This window comes from Schistocerca americana, chromosome 7, assembly GCF_021461395.2.
Source record: "Schistocerca americana isolate TAMUIC-IGC-003095 chromosome 7, iqSchAmer2.1, whole genome shotgun sequence".
Lineage (NCBI taxonomy): Eukaryota > Metazoa > Arthropoda > Insecta > Orthoptera > Acrididae > Schistocerca > Schistocerca americana.
In genome coordinates, this window is record NC_060125.1 from 123,217,250 (window position 1) to 123,238,490 (window position 21,241).

At 43.1% G+C, this 21,241-nt stretch overlaps 1 protein-coding gene across 1 annotated transcript in view; it reads right to left on the reverse strand.

The window, feature by feature from the left end:
• Positions 1-7,699: 7,699 nt before the first annotated feature.
• Positions 7,700-21,241, reverse strand: part of LOC124622773 (myrosinase 1-like) — a 47,495-nt gene continuing 33,953 nt past the window's right edge. Inside the window, exons 8-11 of the mRNA XM_047148565.1 lie at positions 20,181-20,296; positions 12,148-12,282; positions 11,949-12,055; positions 7,700-7,838 (exon numbers count right to left, since the gene is read on the reverse strand). Of these exons, the coding sequence (XP_047004521.1) occupies positions 7,700-7,838; positions 11,949-12,055; positions 12,148-12,282; positions 20,181-20,296 (497 nt within the window). The remainder of the gene's footprint in view (positions 7,839-11,948; positions 12,056-12,147; positions 12,283-20,180; positions 20,297-21,241) is intronic.

Here is a 21,241-nt window from a genome sequence, read left to right on the forward strand (position 1 = left end):
ATTTATCTGGAACTGTAATCGATCTTCCCTGAGGCCGGCTTCTTTCAGTTTTCCATTCTTCTGTAAATAATTGTTGTTAATAATCTGCAGCCATGACTTGTTAAATGGATGGTTCGGTGGTATTCACACTTGCGAGTACTTGCGTTCTTTGGAACCGAAATTATTACATTCTTCCTGGAGTCTGAGGGCATTCCCCAGATCTCGTATATCTTGCATACAAGATTGAATAATGTTGTCACAACTTGCTCTCCCATGGATCTTACTAATTCTGAAAGATTGTCTATTACTTGGTCCCAGTTTATAATTAGGTCTTTCAGTGCTCTGTCAAATTATCCACGCAGTGTCACATCACCCATCTCACTTTCAGCTACTTCCTCTTTCCATCTATAACATTGTCCTCCAGTTTGTTTTCTTTATATATTGGCCCTCTATACGCTGCATCCACCTTTTCGCTTTACTTTCTTTGCTTACCACTAGCTTGCTACCTGAACTTTTCATATTCACACAGCTGTCGTTTCTCCATTCTTCAAAGGTCTTTTTTATTCCCCTGTTGGTGGCATCTACCTTTCCCCTGTTTATACATGCTTCTACAACCTTGGCCGGCCGAAGTGGCCGTGCGGTTAAAGGCGCTGCAGTCTGGAACCGCAAGACCGCTGCGGTCGCAGGCTCGAATCCTGCCTCGGGCATGGATGTTTGTGATGTCCTTAGGTTAGTTAGGTTTAACTAGTTCTAAGTTCTAGGGGACTAATGACCTCAGAAGTTGAGTCCCATAGTGCTCAGAGCCATTTTTTTCTACAACCTTGTATTTATCCTCCAGACATTCCTACTTAGACATTTTGACTATTTACCAACTTCATTTTTAGACATCTGTATTCCCCTTTTGCCTGTTCCATTTGCAGCATTTTTGGATTTCCTCCTCTCATCAGCTAAATTCAATATTTCCAATATTACACAGGTGTTTTATATTATTATAAATAATTTGAATGAGTGGAAATGGAGAGAGTATTTTGCTGTTAACTATGGTACCTGATGTTTTGTGCGAGGTGTTCGACAGGGAGATGGTCTGTCACCTCTGCTTTTCAATTGTGTCTTGGAGGAGGTAGTTCGAGAATGGAGGAAGGCCATCAATAGTAAAGGGATTCAACTAAAGAGAAATCCAAACAAGATCACTGTCGCCGGCCGTAGTAGTCGAGCGGTTCTGGCGCTGCAGTCCGGAGCCACGGGACTGCTACGGTCGCAGGTTCGAATCCTGCCTCGGGCATGGGTGTGTGTGATGTCCTTAGGTTAGTTAGGTTTAAGTAGTTCTAAGTTCTAGGGGACTTATGACCTAAGATGCTGAGTCCCATAGTGCTCAGAGCCATTTGAACCATTTTTTGAAGATCGCTGTCGACTGTTTAGCCTTCGCAGATGACATGGCATTGATTACAGATTCACTAGACAATGCCCAAGAACAAATAAGAGAACTACAAAAACAAGTAGCCAAAGTAGGACTACAAATATCCTATGAAAAAACAAAGTTTATGACAAACATCTGTGATGCTCCTCAAAATATTTCAGTTGACAACAAAACAATACACAAAACAGATTCCTTTAAATACCTAGAAGAGTGGATTACATACAATGCCAAAGAAAAGATAGCTATAGAAACTAGAGTGCACAAAATGGAAAGAGTGTTTCATATGACCAAAAACGTTTATAATAAAAAATCCTTGTCCTGGAACACGAAATTAAGACACTACCAAACAGTGGCCAGACCTGAAGCTCTCTATGCGGCAGAAACACTTAAACTAATAAGAAATGGAGATCTTGAGAAACTAGAGAAGGTCGAAAGAAGAATTTTAAGGAAAATACTGGGAGCTAAAAGAAACGATAATGCTGAATACAGGTTAAGACCAAACAGAGAGCTATATCTGAAAACGGAGAAACTAACTGATGTAATGAGGAAGAGGAGACTACAGTTTTTTGGACATATATTCAGAATGGATAACAACAGACTAACCAAGCGGATATTCACATTACTCAATAGCTACAAATCCAAGCCAGCATGGTTCATAGAGACTGAAAAGGACATTGAAAATGCTGGAGTTACAATAGACACAATAGAAAACAGAACACATTTCAGAAAGGAAGTTCAAAAGGCAGAATTTCAGGAGAGAAAGAAAATAACTAGACGAAAGTGGACTCAAGAGGAAAGGGAACAACACTCTAAAAGGATGAAAGAAATTTGGAAACTGAAGAAATCTAATACAATGAAGAATAGCCAAAGTTGATTCATCGTACCCTCCAAATGGGTTATTCGAAAGAAAAAAAAAAGCTATAGAGAAACTTACTTTAAACATTTTTTCACAAATTATCGTGGCTGACAATGCCACATAAACCAGCCTTTGTGCTAATAATTACAACTCCTCAGAAACAGGCAAATATCCATTGCTTTTTTTATATGTCGTACTTCTTGATGTATTGAGACATTTCACATCGAAACTATTCACATTACATATTTTTAATTGTAAATTACAATGAACTGTAATAACGCGCGTCTACACATACAGAGAGACAAAACGAAATTGGTATATGATTTAGTACACATTTTGTTTTCACATTGTATCTCATATTTTGTTTCACCGCGGTCGAGCTTAAGAAATAACTTTGACCGCCTTTGAGTATATCGGATCGCAATAGTAATCTTTGGCGCTCTGCGCCAGAACAGGTCACGTCATATCACACGACTTTTCCAATTTCACTCAGTCTTTCATTCTCTGGAGAACTTATCCAGTTAAATTCGGTCGATGGACGCACATTGCTTATTTACCCGTGTGGTGTCATGTTGCCTTCCTAATTCCTCTTAAAGCTACTGTTTCGTTTGCAGTGTACTCCTTTACCCCGTTTCAGTCCAATGTTGTCTGATGCGTCCCGCAAAACTCTCAACAATATAATATCTTCAGTTTATCTTAGTCCTAACTCCATATCACTATACCTTTCTGCAACTTCTTTGCTTTTAATCTGCCGTTCGTAATCAGTGAAAGAGTTCACACCTGCGCCTGGAACGCCGAGTTTAAAACCTGGTTTCACAATCTATTTTAACATTATACACTACTGGCCATTAAAATTGCTACACCAAGAAGAAATGCAGATGATAAATGGGTATTCATTGGACAAATATATTACACTAGAACTGACATGTGATTACATTTTCACGCAATTTGGGTGCATAGATCCTGAGAAATCAGTACCCAGAACAACCACTTCTGGCCGTAATAACGGCCTTGATACGCCTGGGCATTGAGTCAAACAGAGCTTGGATGGTGTGTACAGGTACAGCTGCCCACGCAACTTCAACGCGATACCACAGTTCATCAAGAGTAGTGACTGGCGTATTGTGACGAGCCAGTGGCTCGGCCATCATTGACCAGACGTTTTCAATTGGTGAGAGATCTGGAGAATGTGCTGGCCAGGACAGCAGTCGAACATTTTCTGGATCCAGAAAGGCCCGTACAGGATCTGCAACATGCGGTCGTGCATTATCCTGCTGAAATGTAGGGTTTCGCAGGGATCGAATAAAGGGTAGAGCCACGGGTCGTAACACATGTTAAATGTAACGTCCACTGCTAAAGTGCCGTCAATGCGAACAAGAGGTGACCGAGACGTGTAACAAGTGGCACCCCATACCATCACGCCGGGTGATACGCCAGTATGGCGAAGACGAATACACTCTTCCAATGTGCGTTCACCGCGATGTCGCCAAACACAGATCCGACCATCATGATGCTATAAACAGAACCTGAATTCATCCGAAAAAATGACGTTTTGCCATTCGTGCACCCAGGTTTGTCGTTGAGTACACCATCGCAGGCGCTCCTGTCTGCGATGCAGCTTCAAGGGTAACCGCAGCCATGGTATCCGAGCTGATAGTCCATACTGTTGCAAACGTCGTCGAACTGTTCGTGCAGATGGTTGTTGTCTTGCAAACATCCCCATCTGTTGACTCAGGGATCGAGACGTGGCTTCACGATCCGTTACAGCCATGCGGATAAGATGCCTGTCATCTCGACTGCTAGTGATACGAGGCCGCTGGGATCCAGCACGGCGTTCCGTATTACCCTCCTGAACCCACCGATTCCATATTCTGCTAACAGTCATTGGATCTCGACCAACGCGAGCAGCAATGTCACGATACGATAAACTGCAATCGCGATAGGCTACAATCCGACCTTTATCAAAGTCGGAAACGTGATGGTACGCATTTTTCTTCCTTACACGAGGCATCACAACAACGTTTCACCAGGAAACGCCGGTCAACTGCTGTTTGTGTATAGAAATCGGTTGGAATCTTTCCTCATGTCAGCACGTTGTAAGTGTCGCCACCGGCGCCAACCTTGTGTGAATGCTCTGAAAAGCTAATCATTTGCATATCACAGCACCTTCTCCCTGTCTGCTAAATTTCGCGTCTGTAGCACGTCATCTTCCTGGTGTAGCAATTTTAATGGTCACTAGTGTACAATAAGTTAGAAACCTTCCGGTGTCTTCTGGTCTCTTCCACGCGTACAACCTTCTTTCACGACTCTTAAACCAAGTGTAAGTAATGATTAATTTATATTCTGTGCAAATTTCCAGCTGGCAGGATCCCCTGTCATTCCTTTTCCACAGTCTTCTCCCCCTATGTTTCCTTCTCTTTCCTTCCCCACTACCGATTTCCAGTCCCCCATTACAATTAAATTTTCGTCACACTTAACTATTTAATAATTTTCTTCATCTAATCATACGTTCTTTCAGTCTCTTTTGCATCTACGGAACTAGTTCTCTCATTAACCCGTATTCCTTCTTGGCTTCTTCTCTATCTTGGCTACGATAATGCGTTCACTATGCTATACATGGTAGCTTTCCCGCGTTCTTATTCTGTTATTCACTATTATGAGTACTCCTGCATTACAACCAATTTTCTTGTGACAACCCTGTACTGACCTGACCAGAAGTCTTCTTCTCCATGGCACAGCACTTCACTAGTTCCCACTAGGTCTAACCTACCCACCTCCCGTTCTAAATTTTCTAACGCACCTATTGAGTTGGGGGTTCTAACATTACACGCTCCGACCTGTATGATACCAGGTTTGTTTTAACGCGATGACATTCTCGTGAGTATTCCCAGTCCAGAGATGCAAATGAGGCGTTATTTTCCCTCCGAAATATTTAACGCTAAAGGAAGACATCATCATTAAGTCATACGGTAGAGCTACATGCCTTCAGTAAAAGAAGAAATGCTGTAGTTTCGCTTGCTTTCGCAGTGCCAACACAGCAAGGCCTGATGGCATAGATTCAAGGCCAGATCTGTCAACCATCTTGAGTACGTCCCCTGCAACTATTGAAAGGCTGCTAATCTTCAGGAGGGATGGGTTAGTCTGACCTCCCCACAGACACCCATCTGCTGTGGTTGCACTTACTGTACGGCTATCTGCTTCGTTGAGGCACGAAAGGCTTCCCAATTCGTTAAGGTCAATGGCTCGGGGGGTGGGGGCAGTGATGTTTATCACCTTAACATAGTAATTAAACTGCAGTATTTCTGGTGTGGTTGACTTAACTGACTTACATTCACCTGTGAAGGCGATCAACACACATTAACCAGTAAGAATGAGGAAAATGGCGTTTAATGGAATCAGATATGGACAAGCATTAAAAGTTTTTTGAGCTATTCCTGTTCATTCCGAACAGCTCGCTTGGGTTAATTTATCCGGCGACAGTGATTCTTGGTACAAGATACGTTATACCGGGAATTTTAGGGTAAACCCATACACTTTCTCTTGCTCATCACTGATATTATGTCACATAATGGCTTCTGCTCCAAAAGGATTTGCTGCCGCCTTCTACCTGTTCTGACCTTGCGATTCTTCTGCAGCCGTTATACTTTAACTCCCGCCATTTCAGATCCTCTGCTACTTATTTCAAGCCGGCCGAAGTGGCCGTGCGGTTAAAGGCGCTGCAGTCTGGAACCGCAAGACCGCTACGGTCGCAGGTTCGAATCCTGCTTCGGGCATGGATGTTTGTGATGTCCTTAGGTTAGTTAGGTTTAACTAGTTCTCAGTTCTAGGGGACTAATGACCTCAGCAGTTGAGTCCCATAGTGCTCAGAGCCATTTGAACCATTTTACTTATTTCAGGCCGAGTAGTTCGGTGCGAGTGTGGGTCAGTGGTAGATACAAATGTTTCTGTGTTTAGTACCCAGTTGCTCCTACGACTTACTTTCTAACACATGACACTGCTATCGCTGTTATCGTGCTTTGTGTGTGAAGTATTCTAACTTCACAGTTCCTTGAAAGCTACTTTGAACTGCTGGTGCCTGCAGAACATACCTGGTGAGATTTGTAGACTGTGACGTTCAAAGCGGTCTTACCTTCCATGAGGACCTGATTACTTAATTACTGATGTAGTTTCAACGTTCTAAATAGCTTCCTTTTTTTCTTCCCTTCTTCCATATTATTTACTTGTTATTTAATGTTTTGTCGGCTGTAAAATCTGCTTGGAAGGAATTTCCATTGCAGACGAGACATATGTGCGACTTCAACTCACGCCACTTCACAGCACATGTGATTGTTGTATTGCCTTTGTTACGCACCGTTTTTCATAATGTCACCGTCTTTCATAATGTCAAAGTTGTGACACCGGGCTTAAAGCTGCAGCTGATTTCTAGATACCGATTGACGAGTTTACATGTGTTTCTCGCTTAGTCGTTAAGCTTTGTTCAGTCCTCGTGTTTCACTTGTCTTTATCTGCACTGTCCGTTTGTTGAACATCAGCGTTGTTCCGAATATTACCCCGAAGTGCTAAGTTTACTGAAATCTTGCAATTTAGTGTAGTTTCTTATGTTTACGTGGATTTTACAAACCGTGCAAATGGAATTATATTGAAATGCATGTGCAATCAGTGTACAACGAACGCGGTTAGAGGCGCCACGTCACTGACTGCGCGGCTCCTGCCGTCGGAGGTTCGAGTCCTCCCTCGGGCATGGGTGTGTGTGTTGCTCTTAGCATAAGATAGTTTAAGCAGTGTGTAAGTCTAGGGACCGATGACCTCAGCAGTTTGGTCTCTTAGAAATTTACTCATTTGAATATTTTTGTACAACGAATGTAATGTAAAAGTTTATCTTACGCTCTCAGCGTACTTTCTTGGTAAAATCTGTGGCGTACCATTCGTGTTTAATATGTTTTACGTTTTATTCCTTAGTGGAATTTTAATATGTCAGGCTTCATCTGTCCCTGTATCAGGTCATTACATAGAACGGTATATACGAGTAATGTGGGAGTTTAGCTTCTTGCAGTTACTACTACATGTATTACCTGGTTTTCATGCTTACTAAGGAATTTTTGAAATGTAAACGTACGGAAAATTTAGTACTATCGATTTTAATTTCTTTACAGACGTAATCCACTGCTTTCCGTTTCCCATGGACTCTAATTTCGTTATCTTAAAGCATTTCATGTAGTAAAATTTTAAGAACTATGTGCGGATGAGCAACATGGAATCAGAATTCAGATAGTCTCAAAACGGAAATGCCAAAGCCAGGTGAAGGTCTCAATAACGAACTGCTGTGATTCTGCGGATTGCATTCGCTACCACACAAGGAAAGAACGTCAATGATTAAGACTTAGCCAAAGTTCTTTATTTTGCAGTACATAAGGTCATATAAAGAGCAGACCAAGATAAGTTGTAGTTCAGGGGAGACTGTAGCGCAAGTATTCCTGAGGCAGCTCCTTAGTCTCGAAGATCTCCGACATGAAAGCTGCAGAGGCCCTTGGCGTCCTGGTTCTGTTCGGGCTGTCGAAATCCACCTCGTACAGCCCTAGTTTCTTGCTGCAAACGTTTAAAACTGGTAAGGCTTTGACAGACAAATGTACTGATTCTAGCACTACTTATAGTGAGAGATTACTTTTACATAAGATAATTTTCTCGATGGTTCAAATGGCTCTGAGCACTATGGGACTTAACAGCTATGGTCATCAGTCCCCTAGAACTTAGAACTACTTAAACCTAACTAACCTAAGGACAGCACACAACACCCAGCCATCACGAGGCAGAGAAAATCCCTGACCCCGCCGGAAATCGAACCCGGGAACCCGGGCGTGGGAAGCGAGAACGCTACCGCACGACCACGAGATGCGGGCAATTTTCTCGATGCTTTTGTGTTTACTGAAATTTCTAAATGACAGTGTAAATGCGATTTTTTAATAAGTGCTGGAAGTTGCGTGGATTGGCTTCTATTACGAATAGAAAATTACGGATCCATGCTTAGGTTTCCTGTATACTGAAAATGATGTACCAATAGATCGAGGATAGCAGGGAGAAAGTCGCTCTGTGTTAGAGAGGCGCAGACGCGCCAGAGGGAAAGGACGTATGGTAAAATGTGGGCGCGTGTGCACACAACGGAGACGCAGTCGGTCAAGAACCACCAAGCAATCAACACAACGAAAAAAAAGAAAGAAAGAAAAACAGAATAACTTGGTGGTAGCCGGATGATGAGGAACCCTCATTTGAGTGTTATTAGCGCGTCTGTGGTATAAAAACAGATACAATTGGACTCCACACCACGTTTTAAGAGGTTTCACTGGAAAGAAAAAATGAAATTCTGTTCCAAACGGTAGTAAGTATGAGCGTAACCATTTAACGAAAAACTCACACAACCCAAATAGTTTGAAAAAGTTCGTAAAGAAGTATGACATAAGAACTGATGTACTGCGCATCACGTACCTGTATATGCACTAGTATAAGAACTACAACATCTTATAAGATTCCTGTGTAAATCATGCGGCAATAACTCAGTAATACGCATGTAACATAAGTAAACAAAGAACTGTCAAAAAGTACAAAGAGAAAATGTAACGTCGGCACTTTAAATTATTATCCAAAGTCGATGTTTCCTTCCCATGTAGCCCTACGCACCCCCCCCCCCCCCCCCCCCTCCTGACCACACTGTGCGGGTATTTATGCGTGACACGGGTTGACTGACCAGCCCAACTGGAGGGTTGGTTTGAAATCGTTGATGTTGAGTCCCAGGTTTCCCGTCTGGTGTTGGCTTCCAGCGATACCGTTAGTAGTTTGTCGTTGCACATTATTTGCAGAATATGTTCATCGCATTTAAGGAAGGTCTAAATTATGGCGGTCGTAACGGTGGGCGTACTACATCTATCCTTAGCATCACATGTGAGCAAGTTTTAAGGTCGTTGTGGATGAAAACTTTCTGATTTCCGTGGCTGGGTGCTCGCGAAGAGCATAGCTAAGAGATTTGCATCTTGACTTGTTTCCATAAAAACGGTAGCCATGGTTCAACTGACAGCTGTTATACCGAAAAAACTCCGACGGGAAGTGCAGTGTCCCCCATAAACCATTTCCGGTATCGATGTCTGATCTGAAAGCTGTGCGGAGGTCCAGTAAGGCGTGTAGAACAGCGGCGGTCCAGCTGTTCCCTCGGTGCATGCCTAAGCGCGGCTTTTAAAGTGACACGTCCGCGCTTTACCGCCGTGTTGCTTGCAAGAAGGTGGCTAGTCATATGGTGGCGTTCGAGAAATAGCCTCCACTCAAATTTTCGCCCTTCATTCGTAGTGACATGAGCTAGACAGTCGCAACCGTTAGTCCAGTCATTAAAAATGTTCCTGTTGCTGTTTCTGCTGATATACCACTGCCTGGCGTCGCTTCCACTCAAAGAGTGTATCTGTCAACAACAGACGTAAATGTACACGGATACTCTTTGGATACTGCAAGCAGGCCCACAAAATCTTCGTGTACATACGTGGGAGAAACAGTCTCCTGGTTCTGGCAATTCTACCACTGGCTTATGTGTATGTCCAACAACTTTGCACTTTCGACATGTCGCTCACGTTCTCGACCACTGGCGGTCGTCTTTTTTTTTACTGCTTGGTCACATTTTGCCTGTGGCTTGTGCTGCACTCAGCTAATTGTAATTTATTGCACATGCGATGGCACCAGTCCCAGAGAAAAGATCAGTGACTACATTTGTAAGAAGTCATGGTCTCCTGACCTTCTTGCTTACATATTCCGCCCTCACAATCATATTCCGCACATCAAGACGCTTCGTTCGAACCCAAACTCGATAAGATAAAGTCAATGTTGTATGAATTCATGTAAACAATATGCAAATAACAAGTAAGCACACCGTGGTTCAACTATTCGAAGCTCACAGGGAGCTATCTACGTCGGCCGGCAGCCACCCGTGGAGCGGACAGCGTTTGCCCGAGTGAAAGGGGGAACGACCCCGTGTTTGGCTTAAAAGCAAATTCCGCTACATTGTGTGGGAGCGCCCAACCTATGCATTCTTTACAAATATAGCATGCAGTTTCAGAGATTTTCAGAGGGAGACAGCAAACGCCAAACGCCAATACTACAGATTTCTGGATTGGTAGCCTTAAACGAAACGTCATTCTCGCGTTTTAGAAGAGCAATGCTGATTGGCAGACGATGTTTCTGACACCTTGAGCTGAAGGAGTAATGGAAGAGACTGAAAGATATACCCCTTCACGTCTGGCGTGGAGAGGGGCCGTTCCGTTGTCGCTCTTCGAGCGGGGACACGTAACAAGAGCGTGTGCGCTCGTACGTGTACTCAAAGAGCGAGGAACAAGTCTCTCCTCAGTACTTCACTGGGAGAGCACCTCTGTCCTAGTTAATGATAGGTGGTGTAATAAATCTACATATCAGTGTTACTTCCATTTTTGTTGTGGAGATATTATATCCTTTTGGTAATGAGAGAGGGTAGATGGAGAAAGATTTGGAGCTATGCCTACGCTCAAGACAGATGCTGGAAGTACCAGTTCTTATGCTGGAATTACGGAATGTTGGTAGGTATTTGATACACGACAACAAGTGAGGGAGAGTCCAGTGACTAAGAAGTTTGAATGAAGAAAAGAATGCTTGTGACTTTTCCGATAGTATCCACGCTAATTATTCATAAGGTGGACTGCAGTGGCTGGAAGTTACATGTTTGTGGTAAGCATTCACTGTTACACAGAGTTGGTTTAATTTGAGAACCATGTGTTGTAGGAGTATTGATGGTGAACACAGTATACCATTCATGCGTGATAAGTCGAACGTGACTTATTAGGTGATTTATTATTGGCAGTTCGATAATACTGGATATCGGCAGGAGGAGAGTCATATTAAAACAGGTAAGATCATTCATTCACAAGGACAAAATGAACGGAGAAAATCCTGAACTCTAGGGTACTCCTGAGAGCGGATTGTCCAACGAGGACAGGAGGCAAGTGGTAATAACAAAGACTATGTAGCACGAAGAGGGAAAATAAACGAGGCAAGGAATGTACCCAAAGAGACCCCTCAGAGCACATTCGTACTTTGACAATCCACAATCGATTTTTTGATGTTTCTTTCTGTGCTTCTGGTTGTACCTCCGAAGTCAGTGTTTGAGAAACTCGTTTCTGTCGTTTTCAAAATTAGGATAATAAAATCATCGGTGCCAGATACCTCACTGAAATCAAGGAGATAAATTACTCTCTCCCGTCAATCTGTGGGATGTTTGAACTCATGAGCCACTTTGATCAATTTATCTGCTATCCTAATAGCTTTCTAGAAGCCTGATTGACATTTATCGTAGATGTGATAAATCTTCAGATATTCCAGTAGGCGTTCATGAGTAATATGATATAAAACTTTTAATAATTAGGATAATAATTTCCGGTTATTATTAGTCTGCTTACGTTGAATCAGGTTTTGCTTCCAGTCAAAACGAAGTGTTATGGCTAACGAAAACTAAACTGAAGTTCTCTTTAATAAATGGCATAATAAATTCGGCGACGGTTTTAATAACTTGTATGTTTGTGTCATCAATACTTAAAACTTCAGAACACATTTCCATGATCAGTTAATGGCTTTATCGATTTTTCAGCCTTGATCAAGAGGAAACGAAAAGAAACTTGAACGTGCACAAGGACTTACGTAAATCCGTCCGTCCACTCGAGGTCGTCCATGAGACTCCAGCAGGTGTAGCCAATCACAGGAACACCGTCAACGTGGATAGCTTGTAGAAGAGCCGTCAGGTACGACTGTAATGAATATTTAAAACCATTAAGGAGTTCATTTTAAGGAAGTAAACTACTAATGTTTACTGTTTCCGAAGGTAAAAATCGTAACTCACCGTAAAGTACTCGATTCTGTCGGTGTCATTAAGACCACCAGTATTTGACAATCCGTTTTCTGTCACAAAGATTGGATAACCAGGGTATTCCTTAACGAGCCAGTTCAGTAAGTCGCGGAATCCCGAAGGATAGTACTGGAACACGAGAAAATGAAGGCACATTTAGCATTATATGAAAAATGTTTTTCAACAATTGGACATCACAAGAAACCATGTTTGCAAACCAGTTACTGGAATGTAGAAAACATCACAGAATGCGCAGTGTGAAATTTCTCTTCCTCATTCCCGTGACATCATACGTCCTTTTAATGAAACAGGTATCCACAGGGGAACGTTAAAAGTAATCAACCAGATAATCTGCCCAAGCACGGCTAAATGAAAGACATCCCCATCACTGTTTTTCCACTTCATTTTATAATGTCACAACTATCAGGCATCCATCATCGTCTTATCTCTATGATTACAATTTTTTTTTCCAAAACATTAATGTATCGTTATTTTAATTAATGTCTTAGTCAGAAGCAACAATATGAAACGAGTATTTCCCACCGTTTCGTTTTCCAAGGGGTTTGAGGGCGGGGTTGGGGGAGGGGAGAGGGTAGGATGTACACCAGTGTTCATAAATACCTCCAGGATTTCAGACGAAGACTATACAAAAACTACATTCCGAGAAGAGACACACATTAGAGGACAGACCATTTCTCCAGGATTGTAGCTCACGCTAAAGGTGCTTAATATTCGTTTCGTTTGTGATATGGCAAGCCTCAAATCGTGGGTGCAAGTCGTTAAGACGATGCGTCCGGGAAGGCACAAAGGCCCGCTTTGCGAATCTGGTAACTGGGTTGCCTATCTGCAGATGCAGAGTAATTCGGTGTGACAATACGGTGACGAGGGTTAACGATGAAACTTGAGGACAGAACAAGCTACATGTGCACTCTGTAATTATAGAAATTCTACTAACCACTGGCAGGCTTTCCTCTACCTGTGGGACATCCATAAATAGCAATGACATGCAACAAATTACAGTTGGCTTTCTGATAATCTATCGTGCGACACATACGTCCTGGCGGTAGTCAAAGGGTTAATCTGCCCAATCGGTTTACCAGCGTAGTTCGTTATAATCCAGTGTTGTAAATTGCTTTGTTAAATTTTATTTCCTGAGCTATAAAAGTTCAGTTATTTTTTCTTTTGTTACATCTTCGTTGTCAGGAGGTCTGATTATTTACATAGTTCGTATCTAATAATCTTAATTTTTAAACTTGAGTCTCTTGTCCTTTAATGCCCATTGTCTGTTTTTAAGTAATACTTTTGGAAACTATTGTTGAAAGAAATACTAGCAGAAGATAGGAAAGAAGAAAGAAAGATTAGATTTTAACGTCCTGTCGACAGTGCGGTCATAAAAGATGGAGAACATCACGAAACGATGGGGAAGCAAATCTGCCATGCCCTTTTCAAAGGAACCCTACCAATATTTGACTGAAACAATTTAGGGAAATCAAGGAGATCCTAAATCTGGGTGACAGGAGAGGGATTTGAACCGAATGCGATCGTGGCTGTAGCGATGAACCTGGACATGCCATTAACGTATAGCATACGAAAGCCATTGTAAAGATAGCCATAGCCATTGGTCGAACATGGACTTTGCTGACGAATATTCTAATGAGTTGTCGAGCGACTAGCGCATTATACACTGAGGAGCCAATGAAACTGGTACACCTGCCTAATATCGTGTAGGGCCACCGGGAACGCGTAGAAGTGCCGTGACACGACGTGGGATGAACTCGACCAATGTCTGAAGTAGTGCTGGAGGAAATTGCACAGATGTCCATAAATCCGTAAGAGTATGAGGGGGTGGAGATCTCTTCTGAACAGCACATTGTGAGGCATTCCAGATATGCTCAGTAATGTCCATGTGTAGGGACACAACAATGTTTAAACTCAGAAGAGTGTTGCTGGAGCCACTCTGTAGCAATTCTGAACGTTTGGGTGTTGCATTGCCCTGCTTAAATTGCCCAAGTCCCTCGGAATTCACAATGGACATGAATGGATGGAGGTCATCAGACAGGATGGTTACGTACGTGTCACCTGTCAGGGTCGTATCTAGACGTATCAGAGGTCCCATATCACTCCAACTGCACACGCCCCACACCGTTACATAGCCTCCACCAGCTTGAACAGTCCCCTTCTGACATTCAAGGCCCAAGGATTAATGAGGTTGCCTCCATACCCACACACGTTCATCCGCTCGGTCAAATTTGTAACGAGACTCGTCAGACCAGGCGACATGATTCCAGTAATTAACAATCCAATGTCTGTGTTGATGGGCCCAGACGAGGCGAAAAGCTTTGTGTCGTGCAGTCATCAAGGGAGCAAGAGGCTGCGAAAGCCAATATGAATGATGTTTCGTTGAATGGTTGATGGCTCAGCATTGAAATCTGCAGCAGTTTGAGGAAGGGTTGTACTCCCGTCACGTTGAACGATTCTCTTCAGTCGTCGTTGGTCCCATTCTTGCTGGATCTTTTTCCGGTCGCAGCGATGTCGGAGATTTGACGTTTTCCCGGATTCCTGATATTCACGGTACACTCGCGAAATGATCGTATGGGAAAATCCCCACTTCATCGCTACCTCGAGCGCCGTTTATAACACCACGCTCAAACTCACTTAAATGTTGATATTCTACCATTGCAGCAGCAGTAACCGATCTAACAATTGCGCCAGACACTTATCTTCTTATATAGGCGCTGCCGAACGCAGCGCCGTATTCTGCCTGTGTAGATATCTCTGTATTTGAATAAGCAAGCCTATACCAGTTTCTTTGGGGCTTCAGTGTGGATACACCTACTTGATGATTTTGGTACGTGATTCTAATAAGAATGCTGGAATGTTCATCAGGGAACCATTCGGAATTTATATGAAGGAGTGTCTCGTTGCTTCTCCGTTATCCAATGAGGGTGATATCTGTCCCCCTCCAGATCTACAACTTTACACGGCCTTCACATTCTGCGTCTGGCTTTATCGGAAAGGCCACTGGATGCTTCAAATTTTTCCACAGGTGTGATATCAGACAGGTGCTTGTGTACGTAATGCTCATAGCCTCACTACAAGCACCCCCATCTTCATCACCATCCCCGGCCGCTTGACTCACACTCTAGACCTTTTCATATATTAATAACAGCCGCTCTATTTCACCACGTGCATCAGCCTCTACTAGTGAACTGCTCGGTGTGAAACTTGTTGGATTTATCAACACCGTACAATGGAGGCTTTCATGAGCGGTTGTCTTTGTTGTTGGTGCAGTCTTATGGGTTGTATGATCGTCGTCCATGAAACTTTTTCGCTCCACACTATTTGTACAGAGCTACGTTGAACATCATCAGAGGTACTCCTGGTTCTCCTGAGTCTTGGCGACTGGCCAGTCGGCCAATGGAGAGCTATATGAATATCACGCGAAGGAGCTGCGGTAAAGATTTACACATGATAGGCAAAGATAATCCTAGTCAAACATAAAACTTAATTATGGAACTTTGGACTGACAAAGATAAAACTTATCAATAGATACTGGAGATCCGCTGTCCATACATCACTAAGTTTCATGGCTTCTTCCTTTCTGTGAAATCTGAGTTGTCGCCGTGTTTGTATACAGGGTGTAATGGATGTAAGTGCAGACTTTTTATTGCTCACTGAGCACTCGGTATTGAAAAACATTACATCGGTATTTATTTTATTTGCAGACTAATAAGTATAGCTATGTTTTAGGCTGGTTAGTACCTCCAAGTATATGTGGCAAGAAGACCATTAACGCATATTTTCCCCTGGGCAGCAGAAGAGATGTTGGACGCGTGGATGCACAGTTGTTAGTCTTTAGTATGTACTGACGGCTGTAGTCCATTTAATGATGCGATTTCGACGGTGCAGAAAAGATCGGGTCGTAGAGTTTGTGACGTGTTTGTGGGAAGACTGTCCGGTGCAGAGAAAAAATAACCAGCAAAATAATGTGAGTACATATTAAAGCATATAAAAATATCTGCACTTATATCCGTTGCGCCCTGTTTTTAGAGGGCTTCTGTACACGTGGTGTGCGGAAATTCCCCTTACAGACTTCTAGGACTTTTGAAGGGAAGTGCGTACATAGTATTTCTCATATGAACCATTGACCGGAAACGTCATCCAGCGACGCTACAGAGCGTCAGGCGCGGCGCTTGAAATGTATGTATGTGTACAAGGGGTATTTCCGTGATGATGTTACAAGCTTTGCAGTATCAGGGAGAAGTATATATGTATCACTTTGAGTTATGAGTCCCTACAGCGAAAACGAATGAGTCGACAACTATAAGCGGAAACCGTACTGATACCTCTGACAGTGGAATATATGTACCGGTGTTGTTGTTGCCAAGACTGTAGGATAGGCAACTTCCAGAGGGGTCAGTAGGGATCAAAACAAGAAAAAATGTGCAGTAAACATGGGCTCTGAAATGCATTCGTTGAGAGCTGTGAGCATTTGTTCTATAGAGGAGATGTGTTACGCTCTAGCGAAGATGAACAAGTGCTCATGGCTTCTCAGCTGTGCATCTTAGAGCCCTTGTTTAACGGACATTTTCTCTTGTTTTGGTCCATACTACCACCTCTGGAAGTTCCCTACCCTACAGTCTTAGTAACAAAAACACCGGTACATATATTCCACTGTCAGAGATATCAGTACGATTTTCGCTTGTAGTTGTCGACTCATTCGTTTTCGGTACAGGGACCCATAACTCAAATTGATACATTCATCCGTCTACATCATCCTTATAAGTCTTAACATCATCACGGAATCACCCTTTATATACATACGTTTACAGGCGCCGGTGCTTATAAATTTGACGCTCCGTAGCGTAGTTGGATAACGTGTCCGACATGGGTTCCTATTCTAAATACGAGGGTCACTCCAAAAGAAATGCACACTACTTTTGTAAAAATACTGTTTTCATTCCGCATGTGTGAAAGTTTTACAGTGTGTAGATACATCATTCCTGCTTGTGATGTTTTTCGATTCCGAAGGACTCTTGCTTGTGGACATCATGCCAAGTGGAACCACCATAAATTCTGATGCATATGTGATGACACTGTAGAAACTTCAAGCTCGACTGAGTCATTTTCGACCAAATCGGCAAAAGTAGGATGTTTTGCTGTTGCACAACAATGCACGGCCACATATCAGTCAAAAAACCATGGAAGCGATCACAAAACTGGGATGGACAACACTGAAACACCCGCCTTATAGTCCTGACCTGGCTCCATGTGACTATCATCTCTTTGGGAAACAGAAAGGCTCTCTTCATGCAACAAGGTTTGAAGATGATGACTTCCTTGTGCACGCTGCCAAACAGTCGCTCCAACAAATTGGTCCAGAATTTTACCGTGTGGATATACAGGCGCTGGTTCCAAGATGGCGTAAGGCAGTTGAGAGGGATGGAAATTATGTGGAAAAATGAAAATATTGTTCCTAAAGGATGTATCTACACACTGTAAAACTTTCAAACATGTAGAATAATGGATTTAAAAAAAAGTAGTGTGCATTTCTTTTGGAGTGACCCTCTTATTACGTACTCAGTTTCTTCTACAAGTCCTAGAAGTTTGTAACGGGAGTTTATGAACACCTTGTATAACTGTCGATTATAGTTCGTCAATGTAGATAAAATTTTGTCTCGGAAAATTTACCATCATGGTTTCCAGCCTGAAGAGCGTGTTCTGCTACAGCTGATCTTTCTCCTTTCCCTAGTAGACAAAAACTTTTGTTTTACTTCAAAGGCATATTTACACTTCTCTTTTTAATTCCAATGCTGACTCATCACACTTACAAGTAATTTTGCATGCCCCACATACCGACAAGGAAGAACGTTTATCCTTTCCCAATCTGATGGCTTGACCTGACATCTGATGTTACATTTCTGTAAAATCTTACCGGTCTGATAGGTTATTTTCTTTCAATAAAATAGATAAAAACTGTGAGCTTCATGCACTGGTTTTCATCGTTTTCCTCTGGCGTAATGTTATTTGGTTGGAGCGCTTTAATTACTTCTTTTTGAACAGCCATTTTTCTGAAATTTTGTTCACCGTATCGTCGGGAGTGAAGCGTGGATCGATGGAAATGATGACTCATAGGCTACAGATTGACGCTCGTATTTGGATTCACTGTCATGCAGGAGAACGGCTATTCTAAAGACACAGCGCCCTACTAACGTAGGCCGATTTCGGTAGTACACACATCAAAAAAAAGTTTTGCATCACCTCGGTTCCGAGAGTTCCGAAACCTGTACAGAAAATTGGAATAGAGATCAACATAACCATCATTTCCGCCATATTTTTTGCTCATGAAAACCACACATTGCATATTGTACCACCATACAGCGAGATCTTCAGAGGTGGTGGTCCAGATTGCTGTACACACCGGCACCTCTAATACCCAGTAGCACGTCCTCTTGCATTGATGCATGTCTGTATTCGTCGTGGCATACTATCCACAAGTTCATCAAGGCACTGTTGGTCCAGATTGACCCACTCCTCAACGTCGATCCGACGTAGATCCCTCAGAGTGGTTGGTGGGTCAAGTCGTCCATAAACAGGCCTTTTCAATGCATCCCAGGCATTTTTGATAGGGTTCATGTCTGGAGAACGTGCTGGCCATTCTAGTCGAGCGATGTTGTTATCCTGAAGGAAGTCATTCACAAGATGTGCACGATGGGGGCGCGAATTGTCGTCCATGAACACGAATGCCTCGCTAATATGCTGCTGATATGGTTGCACTATCGGTCGGAGGATGGCATTCACGTATCGTACAGCCGTTACGGTGCCTTCCACGAGGCATGTCAACAACAGTTCCTGTCTCTCTGTATCTCCTCCATGTATTGACCGTCTAGGCATGGTTGAACTACAGACAACACGAGCCGCGTACCATCTTCCTGGTGGAATGACTAGAACCGACCGACTATCGGACCCCCTCCGTCTAATAGGCGCTGCTCATTCAAGGATGTTTACATCTTTGGGCGGGTTTAGTGACAATTCTGAACAGTCAAAGGGACTGTGTCTGTGATACAACATCCACAGTCAACGTCTATCTCCAGGAGTTCTGGGAACCAGGGTGATGTATAACTTTTCTTGATGTGTGTATTATGATATGGAGAGCACCAGCCAGGGCTTCAAATCGATATGTCGTAGTAAGCGAAAGCATTGTCACTGACCGAGCGAGGCGGCGCAGTGGTTAGCACACTGGACTCGCATTCGGGAGGACGACGGTTCAATCCCGTCTCCGGCCAACCTGATTTAGGTTTTCCGTGTTTTCCCTAAATCGCTTCAGGCAAATGCCGGGATGGTTCCTTTGAAAGGGCACGGCCGATTTCATTCCCCATCCTTCCCTCACCCGAGCTTGCGCTCCGTCTCTAATGACCTCGTTGTCGACGGGACGTTAAACACTAGTCTCCTCCTCCTCCTCCATTGTCACTGCTGCAAACTACCTGAACATTACTGCGGACAATCTGCATCCCTTCACGTTTGATGTCTTCCCCCAACGGCGACGGCATCTTCCAGTAAGATAACTGTCCATATCATGAGGCCAGAACAGTGTTTCAGTGCTTCGAGGAGCAAGACAGTCAACACACGTCGATAACTTGGCCGTCTAATTCGTCTGATCGAAATGGAGGACGCCTGCGACGTTTTCTGACGCCAGCTTTGCGCCCACAAACCGTAGTTCACGATATTTCCGTGATTTGTACGTAGACGTCCAAGGACCAGTCGAAAGCAGGCGACCCAGAACCACTGTTGTTTTGTGTTCCGAAGGTGGTCCCACGCACTATTGAGAACGTGGTCATAATGTGTTGTCTGTTCAGCGTCTGTACTGTTCCGTAGATGTGACGTCGTAACATATCGACGACAGGTGTTAAGACGAAATTTCAGTACGTAACATATTTCAACTGAGCCAACACCGAACACCACTTAAAATTACAAATCGCCCAAACCACGGCTGGAAACGCTGTGCCGGACTTCTACAGCTTACTTACCCCAATATTGACACTGACGACACCAGCGTCGTGCCATTTGGATGGAGAACTCCAAAAGTCGCTTGGTTTCACATAGCTCGTTAAATAATGATTCACTCCAAAAAAGTCAGATGCACCTGCAACAGAGTTTCATTTCTGATAGATGAACACATTTTCCGGACTTTTAAACATATCTACAAATAATAAAATCACTAACTGTGGTCTGCGTACTGTAAGACCTTCGGTACACAGACCATCAGATTATTTGACTTGTCGCTCTAACGAAGTAGGTGAGTGTCAGCAATATGTCTCGTGGTCTTATCGTGGCGTGTTTATCTTCTGCCGTTAGGTCAGACGATAGAAATGCCACTTGCACGCTTAGAGTAGCAGACTGACGGTGACCAACTTTAAACAGAACTTGATTAATTTTCCCACACATTTATTAAAATAATAACAACCATAAAAATTACTTAACTTGGTTCTGGACCCTATTTACAATTGACAATCTGAAGTTCCTTTGGTATTGGTACGTTAATCTTATTCTCACATATATCTCTGATACTTGACAAAAGTGTCTATACATTTATCTTCATGGCTATGTACAGGAATTTGGTAATCTTATTAGGCGCAGACTGAAACTTGACTACAGACTGGTACAGACTAATGCAGACTGGTACAGACTAATGCCGACTGACTAATCGGAGGTCTGTACACCCGTTATAATACCTCGCACATTCATGTATCACTGCGCGAGTGTGATCCATGAGGAGAAAAGGTTCTACGTTAGCAGCAATCTCATTGGCTGCGTTACACATTAATACGCGGATCGGCGGAAGCAGAATTTGGTCCGTCTCTACGGCAGCGCCATCTCGTAGTGCAGAGACGGATGAGCACTGCGCCTGCGCTGTTGTGCTTAGCGGGGCGCGCTCTAGTGGGAAAATTGTGTACGTGCTGACTATGCGGAAGTATGTACACAACACTAACTTAATTCTGTAAATCATGCAAGCACTTTTGAAATGGCACTTTCAGCCCTCTTAAAACGAGGTAAGATAATAGTTTTAAGATATCCTGAAACTATGCTG